The following is a 27,067-nucleotide window of genomic DNA, read 5'->3' as shown; positions in this document are numbered from 1 at the left end:
CAGATTTTATCCTCAATGGGTAAGAATTACAAACTGAAAGCTGGACACCCAGGGCTCAAGCCTGTAATCTTACCTACTTAGGAGATTCACAGTCACTTTGAAGCCAGCATGAGCAAAAAGGTCCAGGAGACTCCATCTCTAAAAATAGCCAGTAAAAAAGCTGGGCTTGTGTAGTTCAGATGGTAGAGCACTAGCCTTAGTAAGTATGAGATCCTGAGTTCTAACCTGGTACCACCAAAAAAGCAAAAAAGAAAGAAAATGAATTAAAGTCTGAAAAGTCCAAATTCCTGTTATTAGTAGCTATATATACCCTTCCTATTTTTTGCGCCTTTTAAAGAAAGTAGTGCCACCTTGGAGCCAGATCTGGTCAGGGATATCTGGAAGTTCAAATTTGGAGACCTAAATTATAGGCCTATCTCTAGGGTCTGTGGTATACTTTTTATTTTCTTGTTAATAAGGTACAGGTTCATGATGAGCACTTTGATCCTTAGGGGTCTGCATGTTCTTTGTGCCCAGTTTCATTGCTGTTATTGCCAGTTGCTTCACTTAGAAGCTGATAGGAGCTGACAGTGCTGGAGGGTCTCCCTGCCCTTGTGCTGTTTTTATCATTGCCTCGTTCCAATACCACTCAGAAACAGCATGGGTCTGAGAGAAATGGTCATTTATGGAGATTGTATTTGGTAATCTTTGCTTCTTTTTAGCCAAAAGAATTTGTAGGTGCTTCAAATAATAAGACCATGATAAATGGTCAAAAAATCATAAGCACCTAGTGTTTGATTAGCAGCAAATCTCAGCTGCAGTCCAATCCTTCAGAAGAAGAGGGCAGCCAGGTTTTTCTGAGCAACCATTCTGTATTCACACCTATTCTGGAATAAGTGGGCCCTTCAGTTTTCCTCTCCTAGGAACAGAAGATTTAGAGAAGTGGATGGAGAAAGAAGTGGTAATTTCTTGCTATCTTTGGAGTGTGTTGCTAGGGCAGTGTGATTAACTTTGGGTAGCAGGCTGGGCACAGCAGAACAAAGGCCCCTTCATTACAGACACCTCGTTTGGATTTTAGTGGAAAATATGGCATTTTCTTCTATACCTCAGATTCCGGTGGCTCTCTTCCCATTGATACACAGAACTGATGACACATGAGTTCCTTGAGTTCTCACTCCATCTCCTTAAATTCCAGGAAACTTGGAACTGCTGGGCAGAAACTTGGAGGTGCTGCTGTCCTTTGTCATATCAAGCATGACCCTGTTGACCCAGGAGGGTCCTTTACCTTGACTTCTGCTAATGTGGGCAAGTGCCAAACTGTTCTCTGTAGAAATGGGAAGCCATTGTCTCTGTCCAGATCTTACGTCATGAGCTGTGAAGAAGAGCTGAAGAGAATTAAGCAGCACAAGGCCATTGTTACCGAGGTGAGCAGAGGGATTTCCTGGAATGGCAGAGAGCAATAGCCAGGTCATTGCAGAAACAAGTTTGTGGGCGTTTGCCTTCAAAGAACATTTTTTGAAATCGGTTTAAAATTAGTTTTTTGAATCCATAGTGTTCCACAGTAAATTCCTTATATGATGTGTGTAAAAGTATTATTAACCTATAGGATTGTGAAACACATATCAGTTGTATGCTGTGTGTAAAGGTATTGTAGCTTATAGGATAATTTAGCATGTACTAGTGGCCAGGTAGAATAGCACTTCATGGGTATCATCTCATTTGTTCACAGCCACTGGTCCACAGTGCTGGTTGTGTAGTCAGGAGCTCTGTTCCTGAAATTCTAGGGCTGGTTTGCATATCTCTAAGCCTGTTTTTTCACCCATAATTAGGAGTAATAGCATATTGGTCTCATCTTACAAAGTTACTCTGACTGGGACACAACAAGTGTCTATGGAACTGTTATTTTTCTCCTTGCCTACTGTTCCATTTTAGTAGCATGTAGTGCTCAGCTGAGGGCACTTTTGTCTACTGTCACATAGTGGGTAGAGGGTGGAGATATAATGAACTTCATACTGAACATTCTACAATAGAAGTGACACCCCATAAGAGACTTCTCTGGCCTCAAAATAGCACCAGTGATGCTGTTGAAAACCCTGGAGTAAGTCTACATTTACTAATTCACCTGGTTTCGTTTGCCTGAAAAATGATACTGGAGTAGAGCAGTGATCTTCATAGATATACATCTGCCCAAAAGAAGTTCTCAATCTTACTGATGCTTATTAAAATTGTGAGGTAAAAAACAAAAAACCCTGCCAGTCTTCTATTGTTGATAAAACCTACAGAATCATGTATAGACCATTGAAAATTGGTCCAGCAGCATAAAAGACCAATTACAGATCAGCTTTGTAAGGGCCATAAGAAAGATACAGTAAGACTTAAGATACACTGGGATCCCATGGAAATGCATCTGTGTGTAAATTTAGTCTGTCTATTCTAAGAGCAGGGGGAATTTAAATGGATGGAAGACTATGTTAGGAAGTAAAGACAGTCTGATATTATGCAGAATGTATTGCACTTAAGTGATCACTGTTACATGTCCAACGTGATCTGAAGGTTAAAGATATCTACCGTATAACTGAATCACAGTTTGTAGATCGACCTTTTGTTTTCTTTGCCTCTCCTCTTACTCACTTGATTGGGTGGGGTGGGGGGTGGAGAATGTTGCTTTGTTTTGTTTTGTTTTGTTTTTCATCTTGGTTCTGTCAGGCATACCCTTAAAACACATACATACAGTACATAAAACCATTGGTTCTGCTGGGAGAAATCTAACGGGTGGCCAAAACAGCAAGGGTAGCTCTTGGCAAATCCCCCACTTTGGGGAAAATTACATCCCAAGAAAGAGAGCATTTAAAGTGTGCTAGATGCCCTGTTTCACTTATCTTCAAAAATGCCACCTGCACATAAGGGTGGCATCATGAGATTACGTGGGGGGGGGGGGGGGTAAGCTACCCTGAGAACAAGCAAACACTTTGCAGAGTCCAAGGCCAGGGGTGGGAGTGGGAAGACTAGGGTGTTCCCTGGGAGACTTGCTCAACTTAGACATATACTAATAGTCAGCGCCTTTTGTGGAAAGAAGTGCTAAAATTAGCATGTAAAACCATTTAGTGGGCCTGAGAACCTTGAACTTAAAAAGAGAGAATCCAGCAGATACATGAATTGTTTAAGTGTCATAACCCATCTGAACTAAATCTGGGAGGTTTGCTTTCCCCGCTTGTCCTAAGAAATCAAGTTTAAGTAAATCTTAAGAATTAGCACCTCTTCTTTAGCATCTGCCTCCAAACATGAGAATTCTGACTCAGCTAGTCACATAATATTTTCTTCACCAATTAAGGCCTCTCACTGTCTGTCCCCTGGTGCTCCATATGCTAGTAGAGTGGAAATAAACCTGACTTGTGCGTTTCTTGGGCTGGTTTCATCGCTGACAGGAGCTAGTGAGCCTGCACCTGTTTGAGGGTGGATGGATAGCTTGCCTAGGAGATATAAGGTCTTGCCTCTTAGTATGAACATAATCTTAGTAAAGTGAATGCCTGAAGTACTTTCCACTTGTCCCAGGCCTACATACTAAAAACTTTCTAGAAGGTAACCAATCCACCACTGTGGGCCACCCCATACTTCCCTGTAGTCCTATAGTCAGACACCCAAGGGGCAGCTGTGCAGTTAACTGGGGTGCTCTGTGCTCGCTTATCTCTTTGGAAACCCTTCTTCTTCCAGGACGGCAAGGTGAATGGAGTGACAGAATCCACACGCATCTTGGGCTACACCTTCCTCCATCCCAGTGTGGTCCCTCGCCCCCATGTGCAGTCTGTCCTCCTCACCCCACAGGATGAGTTCTTCATCCTGGGTAGTAAGGGGCTGTGGGACAGCTTGTCCATTGGGGAGGCTGTGGAGGCTGTGCGCAACGTGCCCGATGCCCGAGCTGCTGCCAAGAAGCTCTGCACCCTAGCCCAGAGCTACGGCTGCCATGACAGCATCAGCGCCGTGGTGGTTCAGCTCAGTGTCACGGAGGACAGCTTCTGCTGCTGTGAGCTCAGTGCCAGCAGCAGCGTGCCACCACCCAGCCCAGGCATCTTCTCTCCCTCTGTCAACATGGTGATCAAAGACCGACCTTCTGATGGGCTAGGCGTGCCATCCTCCAGCAGCGGTATGGCATCAGAGATCAGCAGTGAGCTGTCCACCTCAGAGATGAGCAGTGAGGTGGGGTCCACAGCCTCAGACGAGCCCCCGTCTTCTGGAGCCCTAAACGAGAGCAGCCCCGCCTACCCCAGCGAGCAGCGATGCATGCTCCACCCAGTCTCCCTCTCCAACTCCTTCCAACGCCAGCTGTCCAGCGCCACTTTCTCCAGCGCCTTCTCTGACAATGGCCTTGACAGTGACGACGAAGAACCCATTGAGGGCGTCTTCAGCAATGGCAGCCGTGTGGAGGTGGAAGTGGACATCCACTGCGGCAGGGCCAAGGAGAAGGAGAGACAGCAGCACCTGCTCCAAGTGCCAGCGGAGGCCAGCGACGAGGGCATTGTCATCAGTGCCAATGAGGATGAGCCAGGTCTGCCCAGGAAGGCAGACTTCCTGGGGACTATCGGGCGCCGCAGGGTGAATGGCTCTGTGGCACCCCAGGAAAGAAGCCACAATGTGATAGAGGTTGCCACAGATGCCCCGCTTCGAAAGCCTGGAGGCTATTTTGCTGCCCCGGCTCAGCCTGATCCTGATGATCAGTTTATCATCCCCCCAGAGCTAGAAGAAGAAGTCAAAGAAATGATGAAACACCACCAAGAGCAGCAGCAGCCGTCACCACCACCTCAGCCACAGCAGCCACCGCCACAGCGGCAATTCCACACGGACCAGCTGCCGGACTATTACGATACACCATTATGACCTAGTCCGAGCACTGCTCTATAAAAATAAACTAACCCAGAAAGACTGAGCAGTCTCCTAGGCTCACGTTAACCAGGGGTTCTACTCCACATCCTCCCAAACACTGCCCCACTGTCTCTGCAGCTAATCTGTAGGTTCTTTCTGTTGATTATTTTTTTAAAAAAAATAATTACCACTTTTCTTCTAGTGATGCTTTATGAATATGATTTAAATTTGTTAACTTTTTTCCCCTAACATATCAGATGTGTAAAGACAAAGAACAAAAGGTTTAATATATTACAGAGAAACAGTTAATGATAATGTAATATTTTTTAAAATGGCTTTTTGTTGTCTTGTTTGTTTGGAGGGCAGGCCAGCTTGCCTTTGCTAAATGATTTAATAATATTGTGATACTGTATTTCTTGGTGGGGCGGGGTGGGGGGGGCTTTTTTTGTCTTGAAAATGATAGACATTTGTAGAATATGGAGACTAACTCCTAGGAGTTGCTTTACTCTGTCAGGTGACTTAAGTCACTGGGACTCACTAATTTTCTCTGAGAGAACAGTTGATTGAGAAATTTCTATTGTAAATAGCTCAGTGTTATATAGTGATGCTTCAAATGTTTTGTAGTCTTGGTGTAAGGACGCAGCCTAAATTACTGACTTCTCTTCTTGTCCCTCTGGGAAGCCCTTCCTGCTTTGTCCCCATGCCTAGCTCACCTTCAGCTGAGGCTTTGGCAAACCCATTTTTGTTTGGATAAGACAAGGCAGCTCTGATGACACTGGGCAAGATCCTGCCTGGGCCCTGGAACCTGTTTCCTTCCTCCCTGAGCCACGCCTCTTGACCTTTGCAGACACTTTTTAATTATGTTCCTTACCGCTGCCACAATCAGCATGACTGTATAGAGACCAGTAGACCATTTACATACCCAGAGTCATATTAAAGCAGAATGCACAAATGGACATGTCATCATTTTTGTTATAATAAACATGAAATTTACAAGTATTGGATCCCTCTGCTTTTGTCTCAGCAGCCAGGTATGTCCTGCAGATGATCCCACCAGCTTGGGTTTGCAACAGATAGATGGAACTTTGGAGTCTATCAGACGTTTACTGTCTTGGGGTTTTGTTGCTGGTTTTGTTGTTGTTGTTGTTGTTGTTTTTAAGGGAAATACACCTCTCAGGCTACAGTGAACAAGGTACTGAAATTGATCATATGGCTAATAGCTGGTGTTACACCCTTTCTTGTTCTTACTTTTATTATGTTGGGGAAATACATAGAGGTTTCATTGAGATCGCCAGAAATCTTCTCATCTCATAAAGCCAAGTTTGTTTTCAGTTCTCCCAGGAGCCCCTAGATCATCACATAAACAAACCATTGTACCTTGTGTTGCAACAGTGAAAATCAGGAGTTCCACCACTAGCAGACACAAGTGTAGGTGTAGTGAGTGGTACACTCAGGTTCCAGGCTGATTCCTCAGGCACTTCCCAGACTCTGGGCCTCTTACCCCCTCCACACTGAAGCACATGGGAAAGAGACTCTTGGCTTCTCTGTCTCAGATGGGCCAACTTTCCATGTCCCCATGTCTCCCTTGAGGTTTGCTCCTAATAATCAACCTGGTTCTATGATGGCACTTCATATCATGACTTGTGGGTTGATGGGAGGTGCTCTGCTCCTCTCATAGGCAGGGGGTAATGACTTCATTTCTGTACAAGTATGCACACAGGATTCTTGAGGTACCATCGTGGTCATGGAAGAAGAATTCACTCATTCCAGCCAGTGGAGGACCCAGTGGCTAAAAGCACTGATCTTCCCAAATGTATCAGCCTTGGACTGGAAGTGGAGCCATCTCAGGAGCTCTGCCTTCCTTCGTCTGCCCCATTCCACATGGATCAGAGCAGACACATCAAGCTCCAGGTACTTTCTTTCCCAGTGATTCCCTTTGGAGATGTGGACTGGCACTCTGGCTTCCTCAGCTCTTAGATCTCCCTCTGGGCCATGTTCACCTGTTCTCTTTGGAACAGACCTAGATCAACAGTGTGGAAATGCTGCTGCTGCTGCTGCTTCTACTACTGCTGACACGTAGAGGTATTAGAACCTGTATAGTTGGTCAGCTAGAGCCAACAGGTACAATCCCATAGCCACTAATGTTCAAGGGTAGCCTCAAGACCCACAAGGTCTCATGGAAACTTGCTTCCTGGTGTCTGCGGCCGAAAGGAGAAAGGAACAGACTGAGAAGTGGTGTTCCAGAGTGCCCCAGTGCCCTGGACACTGGCCTGTCTGTCTATTCTGTCATGAAGTGTGCTTGCTACCTACAAAGCACTGTGAAGATAAAAATAAAACTTTCCCTTGGGGAACCTTGGGGTACATAGGACATAGAGATGAACAGATGATTCTGTTGAGCACATGTTGAGTGACCAAAGAATAAACATACTAAAGTCTGCATGCTCTTGCATAAGAGCATCCCCAGTTACTTTCTGAGGTGGAGTTTTTATTTGTTCACCAAGATAGCATCTTACAGTCGCTGTGGAACTGCCTATAAAACTGTGAAGTGACTGAGCCTCAGAGGATTGAGATTTGAAGCCAGTCTGGATAGAAAAGTTCACTAGAAGCCAGGCGCTGGTGGCTCACGCCTGTAATCGTAGCTACTCAGGAGGCTGAGATCTGAGGATCGAGGCTTAAAGCCAGCCCCAGCAGGACAGTCCGTGAAACTCTTATCTCCAATAAACCACCAGAAAACCGGAAGTGGCGCTGTAGCTCAAGTGGTAGAGCGCTAGCCTTGAGCTGAAGAGCTGAGGAACAGCACCCAGGCCCAGAGTTCAAGCCCCATGACCTTCCAAAAAAAAAAAGAAAAGTTCACCTGCATAATAACCAACAAAAGGCAGGGCTGAGGAGTGGCCAGGGCTTTGCAGAGTATGTATGAGGGAGAAGGGCTGTATTTCTCCCTCCTTGCTATATTTCTTACTTTCTACAGAGAAATCTATTTAACTAGAGAAGGGCTCAGGGAGAGGAAGAAGAGGTTAGAACAGAAGCTTAGAACCTCTTATGAGGCTTACAACCAAATAGAAGATCCTGATTAAGGGTCTCCCAGCTGGTCAGTGTTGGATCTGCCACTTGAATTAGCCACTTGCTAACATGTGTGTGCCTTCAACCCTCCCTTGGCCACTGCTCACACAGTACTAGTTTTGGCGAGGAGTTCCAGAGTCTCACCCTGTATGGTTTCTCAGTTGCTTTTGTCATAGCACCACCTGCTGGTGAAGTTTCCTCTCCTTCCAAAGAAAATTTTCTTACTGTTTTCCTAGAATAGATAGAAAGCAATGGGACAGACAGACTTGTTAAATGTAACTATATTACATTGAATGAGACAGTACTAAGTTACATTAGTAATTTGCATCTTTTTTTTAGCCTTTTAAGGTAGTGTATTTAAACCAAGTGCTAGTGGCTCACACCTATAATCCTAGCTACGCAGGAAGCTGCAGTCTAAGGATTAGGGTTTGAAGCTAGTTTGGGCAGAAAAGTCCATAGACCTTTATCTCCAGGTAACTACCAAAAGGCTGAAATGGAGCTCTGGCTCAAGTGGTAGAGAGCACCAGCCTTGACTAAAAAAACTAAGGGATTGTGCCCTGGCCTTGAATTCAAGCCCCAGAATCAGCACTGATCAGAATAAGAATAATGAAGAAGAAAGTACAATTGACTACTGATCTTGTAATAGTACTGTTTCCCATGAGGCAGTAATAGAGAAATATTTACCAGAAATGTAAAAGATTTTATGTCTACTTCCCATCCATTTCCCAACTCCCTTGTCTCCAGGATTTTAAAATATATATATAAAATGAAACAAAAAGCATGTGTAATACACCTTGAAATTTGGCACTGCCCAAAAGGTAGAAAAGGAATCATTATTATAACTACATTGAATCCCATGTGATAACTCTTTCCTGAGTATTTTTTAATTCATTCTTGAGATGTCAGAAGACAAGCTTTGTGTAAGAAGTAGGGGCTGTGCTGTCAGCCCTACCTACCTACCCCCCAGTGATCAGACTGAGGGATGTCTGAAATAATTCCTAGCCAGTAAAGCATATTTAAGCATCACTGCTATAGAAGTAAGAGTGGCTTGAGAACACAGCAAAAGAACCATTTTACATGGCAAACTATCAAGAGAAACAGCTGTTAAGAAGATGAGGTGCTGGTAGAAAGTGAGCTTTTCCCTTTTCTTGCCATTGAATTTCATTAATTCACCTCCCTAACTCACATTTTGTGCAAATGAGTGTAGGCAGCTTTGTTTTGATTACTACCATCTGTTAGTAGTTGATTATTATTGCTGTGTGTTTGAAAGACAGTTCTCCAGTTGTTGTTTAGAGCTCACCTTACCAAATACCAAGACTGGAACCAAGTTCAGACTTAATTTGGCAAATCTATTGGCCTAATTAGTAAGTGAAAGTGGGAGCTATTTCTAGTAAGCAAAGCTCTGTGCTTATGATAGGGGACACTATGACAGCCATACCACCGGATTCTCTGGCTCTACCCAGCAGTGGCCAAGAAAACCCCTTGCCCAGCTCTGGTCTTTATCATGGGCCCTTAATTCCTGACTTGGGTGTGGGGATGGCTGTGCTGTTCTTGAGAGGACTTGAGGGTCTGAGCCAGCCTGAAGATGAGCTATAGACCACACAAATGTCAAAATCCACAGCCGAGTCCCTACAGGCCTGCCTTCCCTCCTAGAAGACTAGTTGAACACTTGTCAAGAAGAAATGATCCCTATGGCTCCCTTCCATTTTCTAGGCTGTGTGGCTACCACATCCCCTGCCCCGAATTCACCCATAAAAAAGTACTGTGTTTATTTGGCTTTGGTTCATTAGTTTCTTCATTTTATACTAAATCAGAACACAGTGTTCTTGTGTTTTAAAGGGAGAACAGTAGAACACTTAGAGAATTTTCTTCCATCTGCTTATGACTGGATTACTCCTGGTGTTATTCCTGTCGTTCTTTTAAGGACATGGACTAAAGCTGGTCTCACACTAAAATGTCTTTCTAGGCATTACTACTTATACCTTTTTCCAATAAACCTGGGCTTTGTTCTAATGAGCAGCCCAACTTATTGATAAGAAGTCAGAACATCAAACGAGATGGTTTTCTGGAATGTTATACAATCTCCAGACTTTGGCTTTCCTTAAGCTCATCCACAGTCATTTGCTTTTCTGAGATTCTCAGATCTTAAACTCCTAAGTAGCTAAGATTACAGGTGTGAGCCACTGGTACCTAGCCTCTCCAGAGGTTATGAAACCAATTCTTTTTTTTGGGGGGGGGGGAGGTCCATTGTTGGGCTTGAACTCTGGGCCTGGGCGCTGTCCCTCAACTCTTCAGCTCGAGGCTAGCGCTCTAATACTTGAGCCACAGCGCCACTTCCAGCTTTTTCTGTTTATGTGGTGCGGAGGAATCAAACCCAGGGCCTCATGCATGCGAGACAAGCACTCTCTACCACTGAGCCACCTTCCCAGCCCATGAAACCAATTCTTAATAAAAATTGTCATGTAAGCCAGAAATATGTCAAGCACACAACCTTTTATTTGCCTCATGGTCTATAATACCATTAATGAACGATCAAAGTATATCAGTGGATCAGAAGTAGCTCATTTAAATGTATCAGGCACAGTGCTTCACGCCTATAGCCTTAGCTCCTTTAGAGGCTGAGCTCTGAGGACCACAATTCAGAGTCAGCATGGGCAGGAAAGTCCATGGCATTCTCATCCCCAGTTAACCACCAAAAATCCAGAAGTAAAGCTGTAGCTCAAGTGGTAGAGCACTAGGCTTGAGCACAATAGCTCAGGGACAGCATCTAGGCCCCAGGACAGGCACCAAAAAATCAAAAAAATAAAATTCTAGCCAAGTGCCAGTAGCTCATACCTAGAATCCTAGCTACTCAGGAGGCTGAGATCTTGGAACCCAGGTTCAAAGCCAGCCTATGGAGGAAAATCCAAGAGATTGTTAGCTCCAGTGAATCACCAAAAAGCCAGGTGTGCCATAAGTAATAGAGTGCTAGCCTTGAGCAGAATAAGCTAAGGGACAGCACCCAAGTCCTGCGTTTGAGCCTTAGTACTGGCCCAAAAATTAAAATAGAAAACTTAGTTCCTCATTATGGCTTACACAGTCCAGTATGATTCACCAGCATCCCCACCTCCAGATCACTTCTGCTTCCTTCACACCATCTATCCCAGGATTTCTTCAGTCTAACGCTCTCCCAACTGAGCTATCTCAGCTACTTTATCCCAGGATTTCTTAACTTCGCACAAGTGACATTTTAGTCCAGATCATTCTTTGTGATGGTGGCTATCCTGTGCCTTGGAGAATGTTTAGAACTCTACATCGCTAGCCCCTCTCCACTATCTGCCAGTAGCGTCCTTCCGCACTTGTAGGGAGAAAAATTGTCTCCAGACATTGCCACAAACCCCTGGGGCAAAAAGTCATTCTTCATTGACAGCCACCAAGTAGTCTCACTGGCTTCCTTCCTGTTGAACAAACCAAACTTCTTTCCTGTTTAGATCCATGTGTCTGTGCTTCCCTCACTGAGGCTTCTGCTTCGGCCTTCTTCTGGCTGGCTCTCATCTCTGGTCTCACCTTGGCTCAGCTGTAAGCACCTGACCCCGGGGTCTCCTTCCCTGTCACCCTTCGCTCCCCTTTAGTCTCTGCACACACCTCCCTCAGAAGCCAAAGTGACCTGCTTTATCTAGTTAGCCACTGGCTTCCCCTTTGTTGTGGGCTTGTCTGTCTCAAATGCCCCTAAAACAACAAATGGTGACAAATAACAAATGTGGAGTGTATACATGAATAACTTCCTTCTCCTTTACCGAGGGTTTTTGGAAGGACAGGGAGTGGGGGATGAGGATATCACAGAATGCTTGGAATAATTCCAGCACACGATCACAGCCTTGGAACAGCCTTCAGATGGACTCTACTGTCAGAGAAGGACATGCTCAGAAGTTAGTTCCATAAGATAAGATCGCCTAGTGACACTGAAGCCAACCTAGCTTGTATATTGTATGCTGTCCACACAGCTTCGGAGTCCACTGACAACACATTCCTTGGGACAAAGCCCTATCCTGGGACTCTGGGGCCGGATGAGAGTATGTTGTTCACTTTGGGCCTTGTCTTTCAACCTTACCCTTTGTAGTCTGTTGACTCTGCTGAGCGGGGGAGGGGCTGTCCCAGGTGAGTGACCTCACAGGCCCAGTCTTCTGATTGAGCAGGTTCCATGTGCTGGTCTCTGCTGTGCAGAGGGGTCACTTCTGAGACAGCCCAAGGGGAAGTCCAGAGAACCAAGAATAGTCTGGTTTTACAGAGGTCACTGACTCAAGGGAACCTGGAAATGTTACTTCTAGTCAGGAAGCTAATCCAGAAGGAGGAAGGCACCCTGCTATCTCCCAGTGTGTGTGTATGGGGGGGGTCCTTCCTTCTAGGGGTGACCCTGCACCACTGCCTGGCCTCACTGACTTCCTGGCCACCCTCCATCCCTCCTTTCCTCCTAGGATGCATCTCTGCACGGTCTCCAGCCCAAAGCACACTCCAGAGTCTTCTCCATGCCAAACACTGAGGCCACTTCCCACCTCTTGTGCCTGCTGTTCCTGTGAGTCACTTTCATCCTCGTTGTCTCCTTCACTCTGGCTCTTGGCAGGCTTCCCTTTGGGAAGAAAACCCTGTGAACGATTAATATTAACCACAAAGGATATGTTTTTCCACTTTTTTTTTTCAGTCTCAATGGACTCGGCTCTTTGCAACTACAATACATTACAATTAAATATTAGGAGCAAGAGAAAAGGCATTGTCGGCAGAATTTATGTCAAATATTGAAGTTTGTCACATAACAGTACATCACGTTATGATTTTCTTACAGACATACAGTTGCTCAGCACACTCCCAGCTTGCGAAAGCACACGTCTACCACACATCAGTAGACTTGAACTAATCACCTAGGATGCGTTGTGGCTTTTGTATTCCAGGGATGGAGGGGTGGGCAAGGAACAAGCAAGAATCTGTGGTTCCCACTGCAACAGCATCTGGGAAATCTAGTTTCTTTGGACTCAAAAATTGCCTATTTGTGTGTGTGTGTGTGTGTGTGTGTGTGTGTGTGTGTGTGTGTGTGTGTGTGTGTGTGTTCGCGCACACATGTACATGCTCATGTGCACTTGCCAGTGCTGGGGCTTGAACTCAGAACTTCAACCTCTTGCTTGGCTTTTGTGCTCAAAGCTGGTGCTCTATCACTTGAGCCATAGTTCTACTTCCAGCTTCTTGCAGATTCATTGGAGATAAGAATCGAACATACTTTGTCTGGCCTGGCTTCAAATGGTGATCCCGAGTAGCTCAAGTTTCAGGCCTGAGCCACAGGTGCCTGGCCAGAACTGATCATTGTTTTGGCTCTGTGATGAGCTCATTATTATGAGGCCAATGTTAAGGGAATACATTGGAAAAGCCATTGAAGAATTGCTGTTTGAAGGAAGATTCCAGGTATTTAACCAAAGGCTCATTAGATTGTGACATATACACACACAGACAATGCCCTGGCTGTGACAACACTCTAGGCGTTTGCTTCTTTTGGCTGCAGAAGAATATACAGCTCACCGGGTCCTAACACTTACTTGGAGGCCTTTGGTCTCCAGAAGGATAAACTTTGGATATGCTTTTTAGGGAGCTGATTCCAAACCCTACTTTGAATGCATGAATATAGAAAAACATTTGGCAGAAGCAAAGTGAGTGTGCACATATACATAGAAGAGTCTTGGTTGATGCCATCCAATACTCCCCAGGAGGTGCATGAACAATGACAGTCTTCCTTCACAGGTATTTCCTGTACTCACATACCCACCTCATCATCATTACCCATGTGTGCGTATCTGTTTGGATCAAGCAATTTGCAATACAGAATTCAGCCTGTCTGTTTGCATCAGCCATGAGAGTCAATTTGGCTGTATGTGTGTGATGGCTTCTTCAGGTCCTGCAGGCCTTCACTCGGGAGGGGAGCTGAGGAAAGGACGGTTGTGGGTAGACTCCTGTTAGAAAGCACCACAAACCATGGAGCTTCTGACAGTAGGAATTAATTTTCCCACTGTTCTGGATTCTGGAAATCCCAAAGCAAGGGTCAGAGACCATGTTCCCTGACAGTGACCCCTCACTGTGGCCATGAGACAGCTCTCCTCATCTCTCCCAGGGTTCGGGGGCTGTGGCAACCTTAGGATTCCTTGGCTCATAATGCTCATGCCCATCTCTGTCTTTGTCATCACGGAGCCTTTGTTCCTAGGTGGGCGACTCTTCCAGAATTTCTTCTCATTAGATCATGATGACTTTAGAACCTAATCCATGTCTTAGCTTGATGATGTCTGCAAGAGTGCTATATGCACCGGAACTCACATTCTCAACCTCTGAGTAGACATGAACTTTTGGGGGACACTACTCAGCCAAGCCCAGTCTCTCAAAACTGATAAATCTAATAATGGTAAAGAAGCAGACTTCAGTATTGAAAAGAAAAAGTCTTTGCTTAGAAATGACAATGCTATATTCCTCTGAAGAGAGCTGTGGGCCAGGCAGGGTACAAAGTCTGCCTGCCTGAGTGGGGACTATGTATCTTGAGGGACCAACTGTCCCAACCTATCATTGTCTGGTGACTTCTTTGTCTAGAAACAGGTTGGGGAAACCCTCAGACCCTTGGCTCTACTTTTAACTCTGCCATAACGGGCCAGGTGTGTGTACATGTTGTCATGCTGTGGGGTCCTTAGATGGTCTTTGTTAGAAATCTAGGTATCCTCTATATTTGGAATGTCTCAGATGTATGTGGGGGGGTACTCTGGGTTCTCCCTAGTTTTGATCATGACTGGCTCCCCATTCTAACCTTTATGCCAAGAAGAACTCATCTGTTTAAACTGTGAGGACCCTGTTTCCAAAGGAGGTCCTTCTCTCTCTGAGGCCTCGGGAGTTAGGACTCTGACCTAGTAATCTGATGGAAGTCTGTACACCCATAATAAGTTCTTCCCAAGGCACTTCTGTAACAATACCTGATTGTTCTCCAAAATAACTTCAGGGAAACCCAAGGGAACCAAGAGGCTCTGATATCATAGTGACCTCTTGTGCAACTGAGTCAGGCTTCTTGTGTTAATCACATTTGAGGGACTCATTTGGGACTAGCCTGCACCATGAGCTGATCTTCACTCCTGGGACCTGGTGCTGATTTGTGAGTGTGCCTAGGACAGTGACACTTCAGAGCTGTGAAGCCCCCTGGTAATATTCTGGGATTCACAAGAAACGTGAATCACAGCACAAATCCCTGTGGCAGTCAGGAAGTACTGACAGGGGGGATGCTGTAGTATGGTCTGCTAGAGCTCACTCTGTCCCTCTGGCCCCCACAGAGATGCTTTCACCCCATACACCACAGTTCCTCCAGGATGGCCAGGAGTGGTCAGGGCTCTTGCAAGCCCTAGACATGGGCAGATCTGAGAGAAAAGCATCTGGAGAAGTATCTCCAGTTTTAGCAGCAATGGAGAAGCCTGGAATATGGAGTGTCCTAAGGGAGAACTACAAGGGGACAGGGGGACAGGATTGGTGGAACAGAGGAAACTGAGGCCCAGCCCTTCAGAGCTTTGTTCCTCCAATGAACACTGCCCAGGCCATTTCCAGGACATTTGGTTGCAGGACCAGTCCAGGTGATCAGAAAGCCTAGGGAAAGGTGTGTGCTTCTGAACTCAAGAAGAGACACCATTGGTCATCCCTGAATGGTGACACAGAGGAGGAGTCACAGAGAAGAACCAAGGCCGGCTTTGCCACAGGCCCGGTTGCAAATTCAGCTGAGCTTCAGAATCTAGACACCTTGGGCAGAGCCATAGCCTCAGCTGACAGAGACTGAAGAAGCCATTCTGAAGCACAAAGGATAATTCCGGTGCTTCCTAAACAGCACTGTGGGAAAACTGAGATAGAGACATCTTTCCTAGGACCTTTCACCATGTGGCTTGTATCCTCAGCTACCAGTCAGTCAGTGGGAGCTTGTAAAAGCACTGCTGCCTGGGTCTTGGCCTAGAGAAAGTCATGCACTTCTCTACAGCCTCCTTCACTACTGTGGAAAATTCACAGCTGTTGGAGGATGAGCAGAGAAAATCACTTGGGGTGAGGAAAGAACATGGGCACCCTCTTGAACACTACATCTAGAGTGGGACACTGATTATTCAGAACAGCCACAAGCTCTGACTGACATGTTTACCTCTGGAGCCTCAGGAGCTGGCATGCCAGGTCTGGATGTAGCTGCCCCGAGGACAAGGAGTACAGGCCAGAGCAAACTCCCATCAGCCCTTGGTCCTCTCAGAATTTCTGTGCCTGCCAACAAAGGAAGCAGTACTGACATGGCAACAGCCTGAAAATGTCACCTGAGCCAGAAGGGCAGATCACCGAAAGGGCAAGTCATGACACAGGGTAGAGCATGGAAGGTGCCTCTGTTAGAGCACCACAGGGCCTTGGGGGGACCCTGAGGATCACTGGGGGATGAGGGAAGGCCTGAGTGGTATGTGTTGTTTCTTAGAATATGTATCCCCCCAAAATGGAGAGGGCATTGTGCTTAGAAATGGGAGGATGGGGTATCCAAGCAGCCCCTGAATCTTAGGTCTGTCTCTTCCACCAGGGCAAACTAATTAACCTTTCAGCTGCAGCCGGGTGAGAAAATACCAAGTGCTCTCACAGACTTTCCAAAGGTTAATCGTTTCACATTTCACCACCTTGGGGAAGCAGGCAGTGCCCTCCTCGAGGTCTCTCTGCCCCCAGCTGTCTCCCCCCTCCCTGTATCCTTCTTCCTTTGGGCATGGTTTCTTATTCATTTAGGTCAAATGTAAGAGCAAGAATGATTCAAAATGATACAACTGGCTTGAATTTATGGATTGACACTGTAGGAAAGCCAAGTGGTTCTTACTAAGTTAAAAGGGGCATCGTAGAGGTGGCAATGTTTGTGTCATGCATGCCCCTGTATACCACCTTACCAATTCATTCATTTCTGAAGACAGATGCAAATGAACCTGAAACTCCACCCACTTTTGTATTCTTGGATTCCCAGCACTTCTCATCTGACCACCAGCCATGAGAGACTTTTGGTCTCCCATTGTCCCCAGTCGTTTTTACGTTAGTTATTTTTAAGAGAGTGGTCTCTTATGTTTTACCTGAACTGGCCTGACCTATGATCCTTCTACTTAGACCTCCAGTGTATCTGAGATGATAGGCATGCACCACCATGCCACCACAAACAGCTTTTTTTTTGAGCTGGGGTCTTATAAACATTTTGCCTTGGATGGCCTCAAACTAAGATCCTTCTGATCTTCACCAAGTATGTGTGCTTATAGTTGTAAGGAATAGATCCTGGCTTCATACTCTCCTTGTACATGCTGCACATGTGGCTTCACACAGCTTGGATCACCCAAATGGGTTAATGCAGAGTTGATACTTCCCACACTTCAATATTGATATAATTTCTCTAAACTTATATATTCATACAGACATGTAATTGATGTACAAATTTGGGGGGTCAGCTAATATTGATCTGTAGATTGAGTATATTAATTTGTTCAGTCCATGATAAAACTCCCAATCAACTTTGACCAAGTGGCCCTCATAGTGATGCTGCCTAGTCAAAATGGGTCCCTAGAGTATGATAGTAACCTGTAGTTCTGGTACTCAGGAAGATGAGGCAGGAGAATTGTGAGTTTATATCCAGCCTAGGCTTTCATGGTGGGTTACATGTCAGCCTGGGCTGACCTTGTCCCTTAAAAACTAAACCATAACAAAGTCAAGTTATAATGAAGTTAATATGGTAGCCTCTAATTCAGTACAAGTGATATTCTTATGTAAATGGGAAGTTGGTAACTAGAGTCATGTATACAAGAAGATGCCATGAATTCCAGAATTGTGAAACAGCACATTTCTCGATTTTGTGTGTGTCTGTGTGTCTGTGCCTATGCGTGAGCACGCACGTGTGCCAGTCCTGGGGCTTGAACTCAGGGCCTGCGCTCTGTCCTTGACTGGCTTCTGCTCAAGGCTAGAGCTTACCAATGGAGCCACAGCTCCACTTGTAGGTTTTATTGGTAGTTTAGTGGAGATAGGATTCTTACAGACTTTCCTTTCTGGGCCGTCTATGAACTGTAGTTTACCGATATCTGCCTCCTGAGTAGCTAGGATTACAGGCAGGAGACATCTCTGATATTTAAATCTCCAATGATGGAACTTTGTCATGGAAGCTCTAGCAAATTGATACAGAAATCTAGAATTGAATTTGTTAAAAAATTTTTAAATGAGATATTTCCAGTACACCCAAAATTGTGAACAGAGGTTCCCATTAACTAGAAAAATGAACACTAATTTCTAAAAGGGAATTTAATATGGTTTCTTGAAGAGGTTCTTAAGATCGTGTGGTGTCCCTCATTGGTCCACTCAAGGCAATCATCTCTCTCCTCTTTGCAAAGGTCTCTCCTGCTGCTGCCCTTCAGAGAGATGTGGGAGGTAAATTCCGTGATTTAGACAGGGTGCCAGCAGGGGGTATGAGACTTTGCTAAGATTAAGACTGTTGACTTCTGGCCCAGGGCTGTCCTATTGCATTTCACTGCCCAATAGCTCTTTCTTTCTTATTGAAGTTATCCAGGTTGAAATTTCTGCTTAGAGGTCAGCTCATGGTCCAGATTGCTGCTAAGATGAAAGTAAAGTGCCCATTATCTGTTTTAAAATAAGAAAATTCTGTTATGAGCAGATGAGAGGTTTGATTTGGTAGTGGAGGACAGGAAGATGATTTAGCATTGTCAGGAGGCAGAAAATTCAGCAAGAGACAATCAGATTTCGTGTCTGATAAAAGAATAAATGCAAACTTAAGTGGCAAAAGGGAAGGTTTGCATATTATGTGCTTCATTGGAAAGAACTGTGGCTGTTACATATTACAAATGTTTTGTTTAAGACAGCCTCCACACAACAAATCAAAGAAATATTGGATAAATAAGATTGCATCAAATTGTAGAGTTTCTGCATGGCAAAGGACATAGCTATCAAGATAAATAGAAAACCCACAGAATGGGATATGATCTTTACTAGCTATACATCACACAAGGACCTCATATCTGAAATATACATAGAGCCTGGTACCGGTGGCCCATGCCTGTAATCATAGTTACTCAGGAGACTGAGATCTGAGGATCATGGTTCAAAGCCAGCATGGGTAGGAAACTCAATGAAACTCTTATCTCCAATAAACCACTAGAAAACTGGAAGTGGCGCTGTGGCATAAGTGGTAGAGTGCTCGGCTTGAGCTAAAGAACACAGAGGCAGCGCCCAAGCCCAGAGTTCAAGCCCCACAACCGACAAAAAAAAAAAAAATAAGAATAAAAATAAACAAAATATATTTAGAGCTCAAAAACTTAAACCTTTCCAAAACAAAGCCTCAAAGAAGCAACAATCCAGTTACTAAGTGGGCTAAAGACATAAAAAGAGACTAATCAGAAGAAGAAATAAGAATGGCCAACAGACACACAAAGAGATGTTTAACATCTCTGGTCATAAAAGAAATACAAATCAAGACAACATTGAGTTTCCACCTCACCCCAGTTAGAATGGCATTATCAAGAAAACTAACAATAACACGCTGGCCAGGATGTGGCCAAAAGGGAATGCTACTACATTGTTGGTGGGAATGTAAACTTGTTCAACCATCCTGGAAAGCAGTGTGGAGGTTCCTCAAAAGACTAAACACAGAGCTTCCCTATGACCCAGCAATCCCACTTCTGGGCATTTACCCAAATGACCACAAACAAGGCCACACTAAAGCTACCAGTACAACCATGTTCACTGCAGCACTTTACCATAGTTAAGATATGGAATCAACTCAGATGCTCTTCAGTGGATGACTGGATCAAGAAAATGTGATATATATACACAATGGAATTCATTGCTTCAATTAAAAAGAATGGCATTGCCCCATTCATAAGGAAATTGAAAGGCTTGGAAAGAATTTATATTAAGTGAAGTAACCTAAGAAACATAGGTTGCATGGTTTCCCTCATTGTTGTAACTAGAATGTGTCTATAAATCTAAAACCCAATGGATAGTAAAAGACAACAAAATTGCACTTGGATATGATTAATTAAACAGGACTATTAAGCATTCACAGAGTTAGACCAAAGGAGGATATTCTTAGGAGAGGATCACAAAGGCTCCATAGCTATGTGCATATTATCATATAAAATGATGCTTACCAAAATGAACTCCAAGAAATGAAAGCAAAAAGGTTTTCATTGTATTGTTTGCAGTTCTTTTTTTTCTTCTATTTTTTCTCCCGTTTGTCATTTTTTGATTTCTGTACCCTTTGCTTATATGTAAGTGTATCTAATTTGGGGAGGGGAAGCACAGAAATGGTAGGACAAAGGATGAACTAATTCAGCAGTGATATTCACTAGACACTTGGGGGGGGTAGGGATGTCAGGAAGGGAAAATGTGGGAGACAATGAGGGGGGGGTGACACTGTTCAAAAAGAAATATACTCATTACCTGACATATAACTGTAGCCCCTCTGTACATCACCTTTACAATAAACACAATTATCAAAAAAAGAAGACTGAAGACCTCCAAACCATTAGTGTTTACGAAGGAGGCAGGACCAAGGTACATAAGTAGCTACTCTTGGCCTGCGGGTGGTGGTGATGTGAAGGTAGGCTCAGGGCTCATTTGAGAAGTTCCAGGTAGTGGAATGCATCTGGAGATGTGAACATTTTCTGTTGGATTGGATGGAACTGTGGTACAAAGGACCCCAGAGTGAAGGTATTTACACCAAGAAAAATGGCCTTGAAGCATGGATTGAGGGGGACCACTTTCTGAATTCTACTCAGTTAAATTCTAAATCTGCACAAGGTCAGATGACTTCACACCTATTTTGTAGGAGAAAGACACATTTTATTTTTAGCATGGGGAAATCCTGAGTTGAACAATCTTTTTTCACAAGCAACAGTAAAAACAAAGAGAAAAATAAAAGTAGGAGGAATGAAGAAAATTGTCTTTGAGAATAATCAAAGTGCAGATTCTGATAATTTGTCATGAATCCACTAGAGGGCAGGGGAAGATAGCTATTTGGAGCTACTAAAGGCACAGCAACTCTTCTGTCTTTATTTTACACACACACACACACACACACACACACACACACACACACACACACACACACACACACACACACTGCTTTTAATAATCAAAATTTTTTCTAGTATCCTAAAGTAGTTTATATTTTACATTTAGGGTCCAAGTATCAAATGTGGCTCTAAGTATCAAATGTGGCCCTACCGTTGTTAACTTGAAACTTAAAGGTTAATATTTAATTCAGATCTGTTTATCACTATATTGTCAATTCAGCTCTAGGGATAGGCAAATGAACGTGTAAATGCATGTGTAAATTCATGGACAAATATGCAAATAAGCCATGTGCTGTGCTCACTGCCCTCCAAGAGTGTTTGGTTGAAATGGGACAGTGAGAAACAAGCAGACAGCAGACTTTAAACTTTACACAGCTTTCTGGGTTGTCATTTGATGTTGAAGAATTGTCAAGTCCAAGGCATACCCAAGGAAATCAGCCTCATTCTGGCCTCAGGAAAGTTTGAACGGTTTACTCTCTAAAGGGTTTTCTCCATTGCATTACCCACGGTTGACAAAGCACAAAGAAAGGCCATCGTGTTGCAGTGAGCCAGCTGCCTGGTACAGTGGGAAAGCACTGTCATTTACCTTCGCTGGTCTCTGCCATCTGGTGGGGCCTTTTCATGAACTGTCTTATGTAGGGAACTCAATATGTCATGTGTTCTTCCTGTGGACCGAATCAAAGCACACTTTGACCCTGAGAATTTATGAGTGCCCCATATCCTGTGGGGTAAGGATGAAAGATAGCATCCCATTCAAAGAAGCTGAGGTTTGAGAATTTATTCTCCAGCTTCAGTCTTTCAATAGTTACGACCTCTGTGCTAAACTTGAAGGCTGGTAAGGGGTTCGTTGGAACAGACACATAAGCTTCAGAACGGAATGTGGTATCTTTGTGGTACTGCAGCAGTGAGATACAGAGATGAAAAGGTTCTAGGGCTCAGATGATAGAAAGAGACCAGAGGAAGCTACAGAGGTGGTAACTGTTCGGTTGCCTTGACTATCTGCAAGTGTCTGGCAATAGCAAAATTGAACTATACATACACGGCTGTGACTTGAGCTGACTGAGATGCTCCCAGAAATCCAGACAGAAAAAACAAGAGAACACAAGCTGACAGTCACACAAATTCCCAAACACTGAAAGGACACTTTCCTTCTGACTCAAAATAAGCTTCCACACCAAACGCTGATGCTTTCAGATAGTAAAAGACTCACGTAAAGAAGAGTATATATGTTTGAGCAGAGAATCAGACTCAAGTGATGAGTTTGCCTAGCAAGTACAAAGTCCTGAGTTTAAACACCAGTATCACCCAAATTAAAAGAGAATATATGTTTAAAACCAAAACCATCAGAGAGAGACTAATGATAAATATGACCAGGTGTAGACAAAGAAGAATAAAACAGACTTTGTAGAAAGAAAGAATGGGATCATTTAAATATTTAAATCAAGCACTTAGTGGATGAGGTCAAGCAGTTTCTTAGACACAGCTAACGAAAGAACTCGAAAGACAGAGTCAAGACATAGGGAATATGAAGTTGAGTTTAAGAAGCACAGGGGATAGAATAAGAGCTATCATGTTCCCAACAGGAATTTCAAAGGAGGATATAGAATGAATTGGTGGCTGCGTAGACTCTACCTTCTGTCGATCATCAATGGGAGGTTGCTATCAGTAGTGCCAGTTTCCTGCACAGATGTCAAAGGGAGCTTTAGAGGAAGAAGAGGTCCTCAGACCCAGACACAGGCGCTGGCAGTTGGCACTGGACCTGGTCAGCATTGGAGGGAGGAGGGAGGGGATGTGCACAGGTACTGGCAGTATCTGCTGACACTTTATTTTGGTTACTTAGGAGAATTTCCTTTTTGCACAAAAATGACCCCCAACAAACTCAGTGGGAAAAATCAATTGTCTCCTTCACAGATTAAAAATGGCTTAGATCCTTCTATTATTTACATGGCATTTTATATTATACCTGAACTCCTGGCCTCCAATTCCAGACATTGCAAGGACTCTTCCCTGGCATTTAAACAACAGACTCGGAAAACACCAGTGGTGTTGCTAATGACCTGACAGGCAGTCCATTTAGTTTCCATGTCTTCTTCAAACTACACAGGTGCAGCTGACACTGAAATAGCAGGAGTTACAATCAGAGAAGCAGGAAATTGGGAGACTTAAACTTGTTGCTGATAAAACAGAAAGAAAGAGAGAAAGAGAGAAAGAAAGAAAGAAAGAAAGAAAGAAAGAAAGAAAGAAAGAAAGAAAGAAAGAAAGAAAGAAAAGAAAGAGAAAGAGAAAGAAAGAAAAGGAAAGAAAAAGAAAAAGAAAGGAGGAGGAAAGAGAAAGAAAGAAAGAAAAAGAAAGAAAGAAAGAAAGAAAGAAAGAAAAGAAAGAAAGAAAGGAAGGAAGAAAGGAAGGAAGAAAGAAAGGAAGGAAGAAAGAAAGAGAAAGAAAAAAAAGGAGGAGGAAGAGGAGGTACTTTTATAGCACAGATATTTTCCAAGATTTCAGTTACTATAAAAAGATCTACAGAGGGATAAAATTAGAAACACACCTTTGGGCATTCCTAAAATAAATTGGAATAAAAAGCTTCAGGGAGTGACAGGAAGAACGCAAGGGCAGATGGCACCACACTCTATAATTTAGCCTTGGCGGGAACTGTGTGATGTAATCTGTCTCATCCTGAAGAATGACTTTAAGAAGCCCCTTCTTTCTCTTCTTTTGTTCATCTTGATGGTTTACAGTTGTATTTCAATGCAGGATATTGTGTAGTGTCTTCAGTAGTTTGGGAAGTTCTTATTAATCTGTAAAATAAAGATACTGACCCTGGCTCCCTTTCATTTCAGCGTGCTCTGCTCTCAGGAGGATGGGTTATTGTGGAGCACCTTGCTTCTATCGTGGGAGCTGCTAATGAGACAGCTGTAAGGAGAGCTGTGGTAAGTCCACCCTTCCTAGAAAAGAAGAGAATTATGGCAGTAGCTCCTCCACTTCTGAACAGGCCACTGCTTGAAAGAGTCTGATTATATTTTACTATCATTTTCAGCTCTGGGACTGGAAATGTGGCTCAAGAGGTTCCCTGCACTTGCCTTCTAAGCAAGGACCTGAGCTCAGACTCCAGTAGCATCCATTTCAGCTTCATCTAGTTTATTCACTAATTTGTACCTTCGTTCAGCCTTCCCTCATTCCATCATATTTAACCAGAAAACCACTTGATCTCCATCCAAACCACACTTTGGTCCATCTATAGCAACTCAAACCCTCTTTTCTTCTGCATTATCACTTCCTTCCCTCGCTCTGTCCTTCTTTCTTTGCTTCCTTCCTTATCTTCCTCCCTTCCTATTTTCCTTCCCTCTCTACTCTTTCTATTCATGCATCTCCATCATATATATATATATATACATATATATACACACACATTCCAATCCCTCCTTCCCTCCCTCCCTTCCCCTCTTCCCCCTTCCCTCCTTCTTCCCTTCCCCCTTCCTTCCTTCCCTCCCTCCCTTCCCCCATTCCCTCCCTTCCTTCCTTCCCTCCCTCCCTTCCCCCATTCCTTCCTTCCTTCCCTCCCTCCCCCTTCCTTCCTTCCTTCCCTCCTTCCTTCTCTCCTTCCTTTCTACTTTCCCTCTCCATCTCTTTTTCTTCTTTCCTTCTTTTCCTTCTTTCCCTCAATTCCTCTCTCTCACTTCGATATATATATATATATATATATATATATATATATATATATAATGTAAAATATATTACGTATTTATTAGGAAATTCAGGTCTTTCTTGTTATGTGAATCACAAAAGTATATTTTCCATTTCTCAGTAAAATATGTTAACATAGGATAGCCATTTTTTCCTTCCATACAAAAGCTTTAAACATGTGGTAGCCCCTGCTATGCTCTTCTCGTCTGCCTTGGGGCCTGGAGTCCGGGTTTGGAAAGCGTGTGTGTGGGACGGGGCCTGGGGCCTGCCCGGGGCCCTGGAAGCTGTGTTCCCCAGGAGGTCACGGTGCTCCCCCCCCCCCCCCCCCGCCTGCCCGGCCAGCAGCTCCTCGGGCATGGGAACAGAGTGCAACAAGGATCCCACCCGTGGGTTTCAGAGCGAGCAGAATGAGGATTGAGCTTGTGGGGAGGTCTCAGGACAGTGCTCAGGAGTCCCGGCCGCTCTGCCCTGGAGGGCGCCGCTGGGTGCCGGGTGAAGGCCTTAGCTGGGCGCCTGGACTTGTAGAAACACTCGATGCGCTGCCCGTCAGTCACAGCACTGAACTCCGCCACGCGACTCACTGTGTCCTTGTCACGTCTCCTGCCCAGACCGCATGCTAGAAGAGTCTGCAGGTTTGAGAGCCGCCTTCCTCGAAGGCAGTGCTAACAGCACGACCCCCCGCCTGGCGCCTGGAGGCCCCGTCCAGAAGCCCTGGGGATCCCTTCACTCTGTCTTCGCCACGACCCCCTGAGCGGATCCTGCCCACCCGAGGGCAGGGGGCGTCAGGGGGGTCGTGCATCGGGCCTCCCTGCTCATTCCCGTGCGGCCCCGCTGGTGATAGCTCAAAGGCTAAGAAGCCAGAGCAGCGGGAAGGGCGGGATGGACGCACAGCCAGCAGACAGAGGTGAGGAACGCAAGGTGGGCAGCGGAAGGCCAGCCTTAGCCCCTCGCCCCTCGCTCTGCAGGGCCGCTAGAGTACTTTCTCCTTCCTTCCTTTTCTTCTCTCCCTTCCCACGGTAAATTAATGACACACGGCGACATTTCCCCCTTTGTAAGGGCGTGCTCCAGCAGCATGGCCCCTGGAATCGTCTCCCCTACCGTCCAGTTTTAGAACTTCTTCATCACCTCAGCACAAAGGGGGTACCGATTAGGGTACTAACTAGCTCTCCACTCCCCCCACCTGGGCAGCCCCCCTTCTACTTTGTCCCTACCTCCTGTAGGTGGCATTCTCCAGGGTGTGTCCCTCTGTGGCTGCCTTACTTCATTTGGCATCCCGGGGCCCCGCCTGGCAGCATCAGAACACCATTCCATCGAGAGGTTGAGCAATATTCCCTTGTACGCATGCACCACATGGTGTTTATCTGCCGTTCAGCCAGTGATGGATGCTTGCGTTCTTTCCACCCTTTGGCTGTGACTGCTCATGCACCGCAGGCTGTGTGAGTCCTGCTTTTCCTTGTTTGGACTATCTGCCTTGGAGAAGAAGTCTAGATCGTATGGTAATTCTATGTTTCACTTCTTGAGGAACTGCCAAATGCCTTGTTTTTAAGTAGAAGACTCTTCTCCCCTTCCCACCTCCCCCCACCCGCTTCCACTCCCCACTCAGGATCCTGTCTGTAAATAAACTTCCTAATCCTTTCTCTGGGCCAGTAAATAGGGTATTTCTAGCCTTGTTCTCCCTGGGTGTCAGTCTTTCCAGTGTCTTCCTGATGTAGTGTTCACCTAGAGTTCTGCCTCACTCAGACTCAAAGTCTGGCCTCATGAATGAGTAAAACACATGGCATTTGACCCTGTGGGTTACCTTTTCCTTCTAGAATGCCATACTTTGTTGTCTTTATTCTTTTCCCTCTTCTGAAATATGGGCCTTCTCTTTCTCTCCCTCCTCTTCTTCTTCCTCCTCCTCCTCCTTTTCTTCCTCCTCCTCCTTTTCCTCCTCTTCCTCCTTTTCCTCCTCCTCCTCCTTTCTTATTCCTCCCTCCTTCCCTCTCTCTCCTCCACCTCCCTCTCTATTATAGCATAATATGGTACCTGGCACATAGTAGGTGTTCAATAAATACTTCATAAATAACAGAAAGTGCCGAACTTTTCTAACTTGTCTCATTTCATCTTCACAACAACCATCCTTATTTTACAAATCAGCAGCAACAACAACAAAACAACAAAAAGGATCAGGATCAGACAGTTTAAGTATCTTTTCTAAGGTAACATGGCTAGGAACATTTTTATTCCACATGTCACTCAAGTTAGAATGAAATAAGACCATCCCAGCTTCATAGAAGGAAACTAGAAAGCTCAGGCTTCCCGCCAGCTGTACTGAAGAGCCCAGGGGCTGCGTGGGGTGGGTGGGCCGCTCCCCTCTGCTCTTGGGTGTTGCGTTGGGCGACATAACT

At 44.8% G+C, this 27,067-nt stretch overlaps 1 protein-coding gene across 1 annotated transcript in view; it reads left to right on the top strand.

The window, feature by feature from the left end:
* Phlpp1 (PH domain and leucine rich repeat protein phosphatase 1) overlaps window positions 1-5,835 on the top strand; it is a 171,761-nt gene extending 165,926 nt beyond the window's left edge. Inside the window, exons 16-17 of the mRNA XM_070028994.1 lie at window positions 1,175-1,403; window positions 3,691-5,835. Coding sequence (XP_069885095.1) covers window positions 1,175-1,403; window positions 3,691-4,851 — 1,390 coding nt within the window. The 3' untranslated portion in view covers window positions 4,852-5,835. The remainder of the gene's footprint in view (window positions 1-1,174; window positions 1,404-3,690) is intronic.
* Window positions 5,836-27,067: the final 21,232 nt, after the last annotated feature.

Source organism: Dipodomys merriami, unplaced genomic scaffold (genome assembly GCF_024711535.1).
Source record: "Dipodomys merriami isolate MVZ:Mamm:240054 unplaced genomic scaffold, mDipMer1.0.p SCAF_2, whole genome shotgun sequence".
Taxonomy (NCBI): Eukaryota; Metazoa; Chordata; class Mammalia; order Rodentia; family Heteromyidae; genus Dipodomys; species Dipodomys merriami.
The sequence above is the reverse complement of the archived record's forward strand: the minus strand, read 5'-3'. Positions and strand labels throughout refer to the sequence as shown.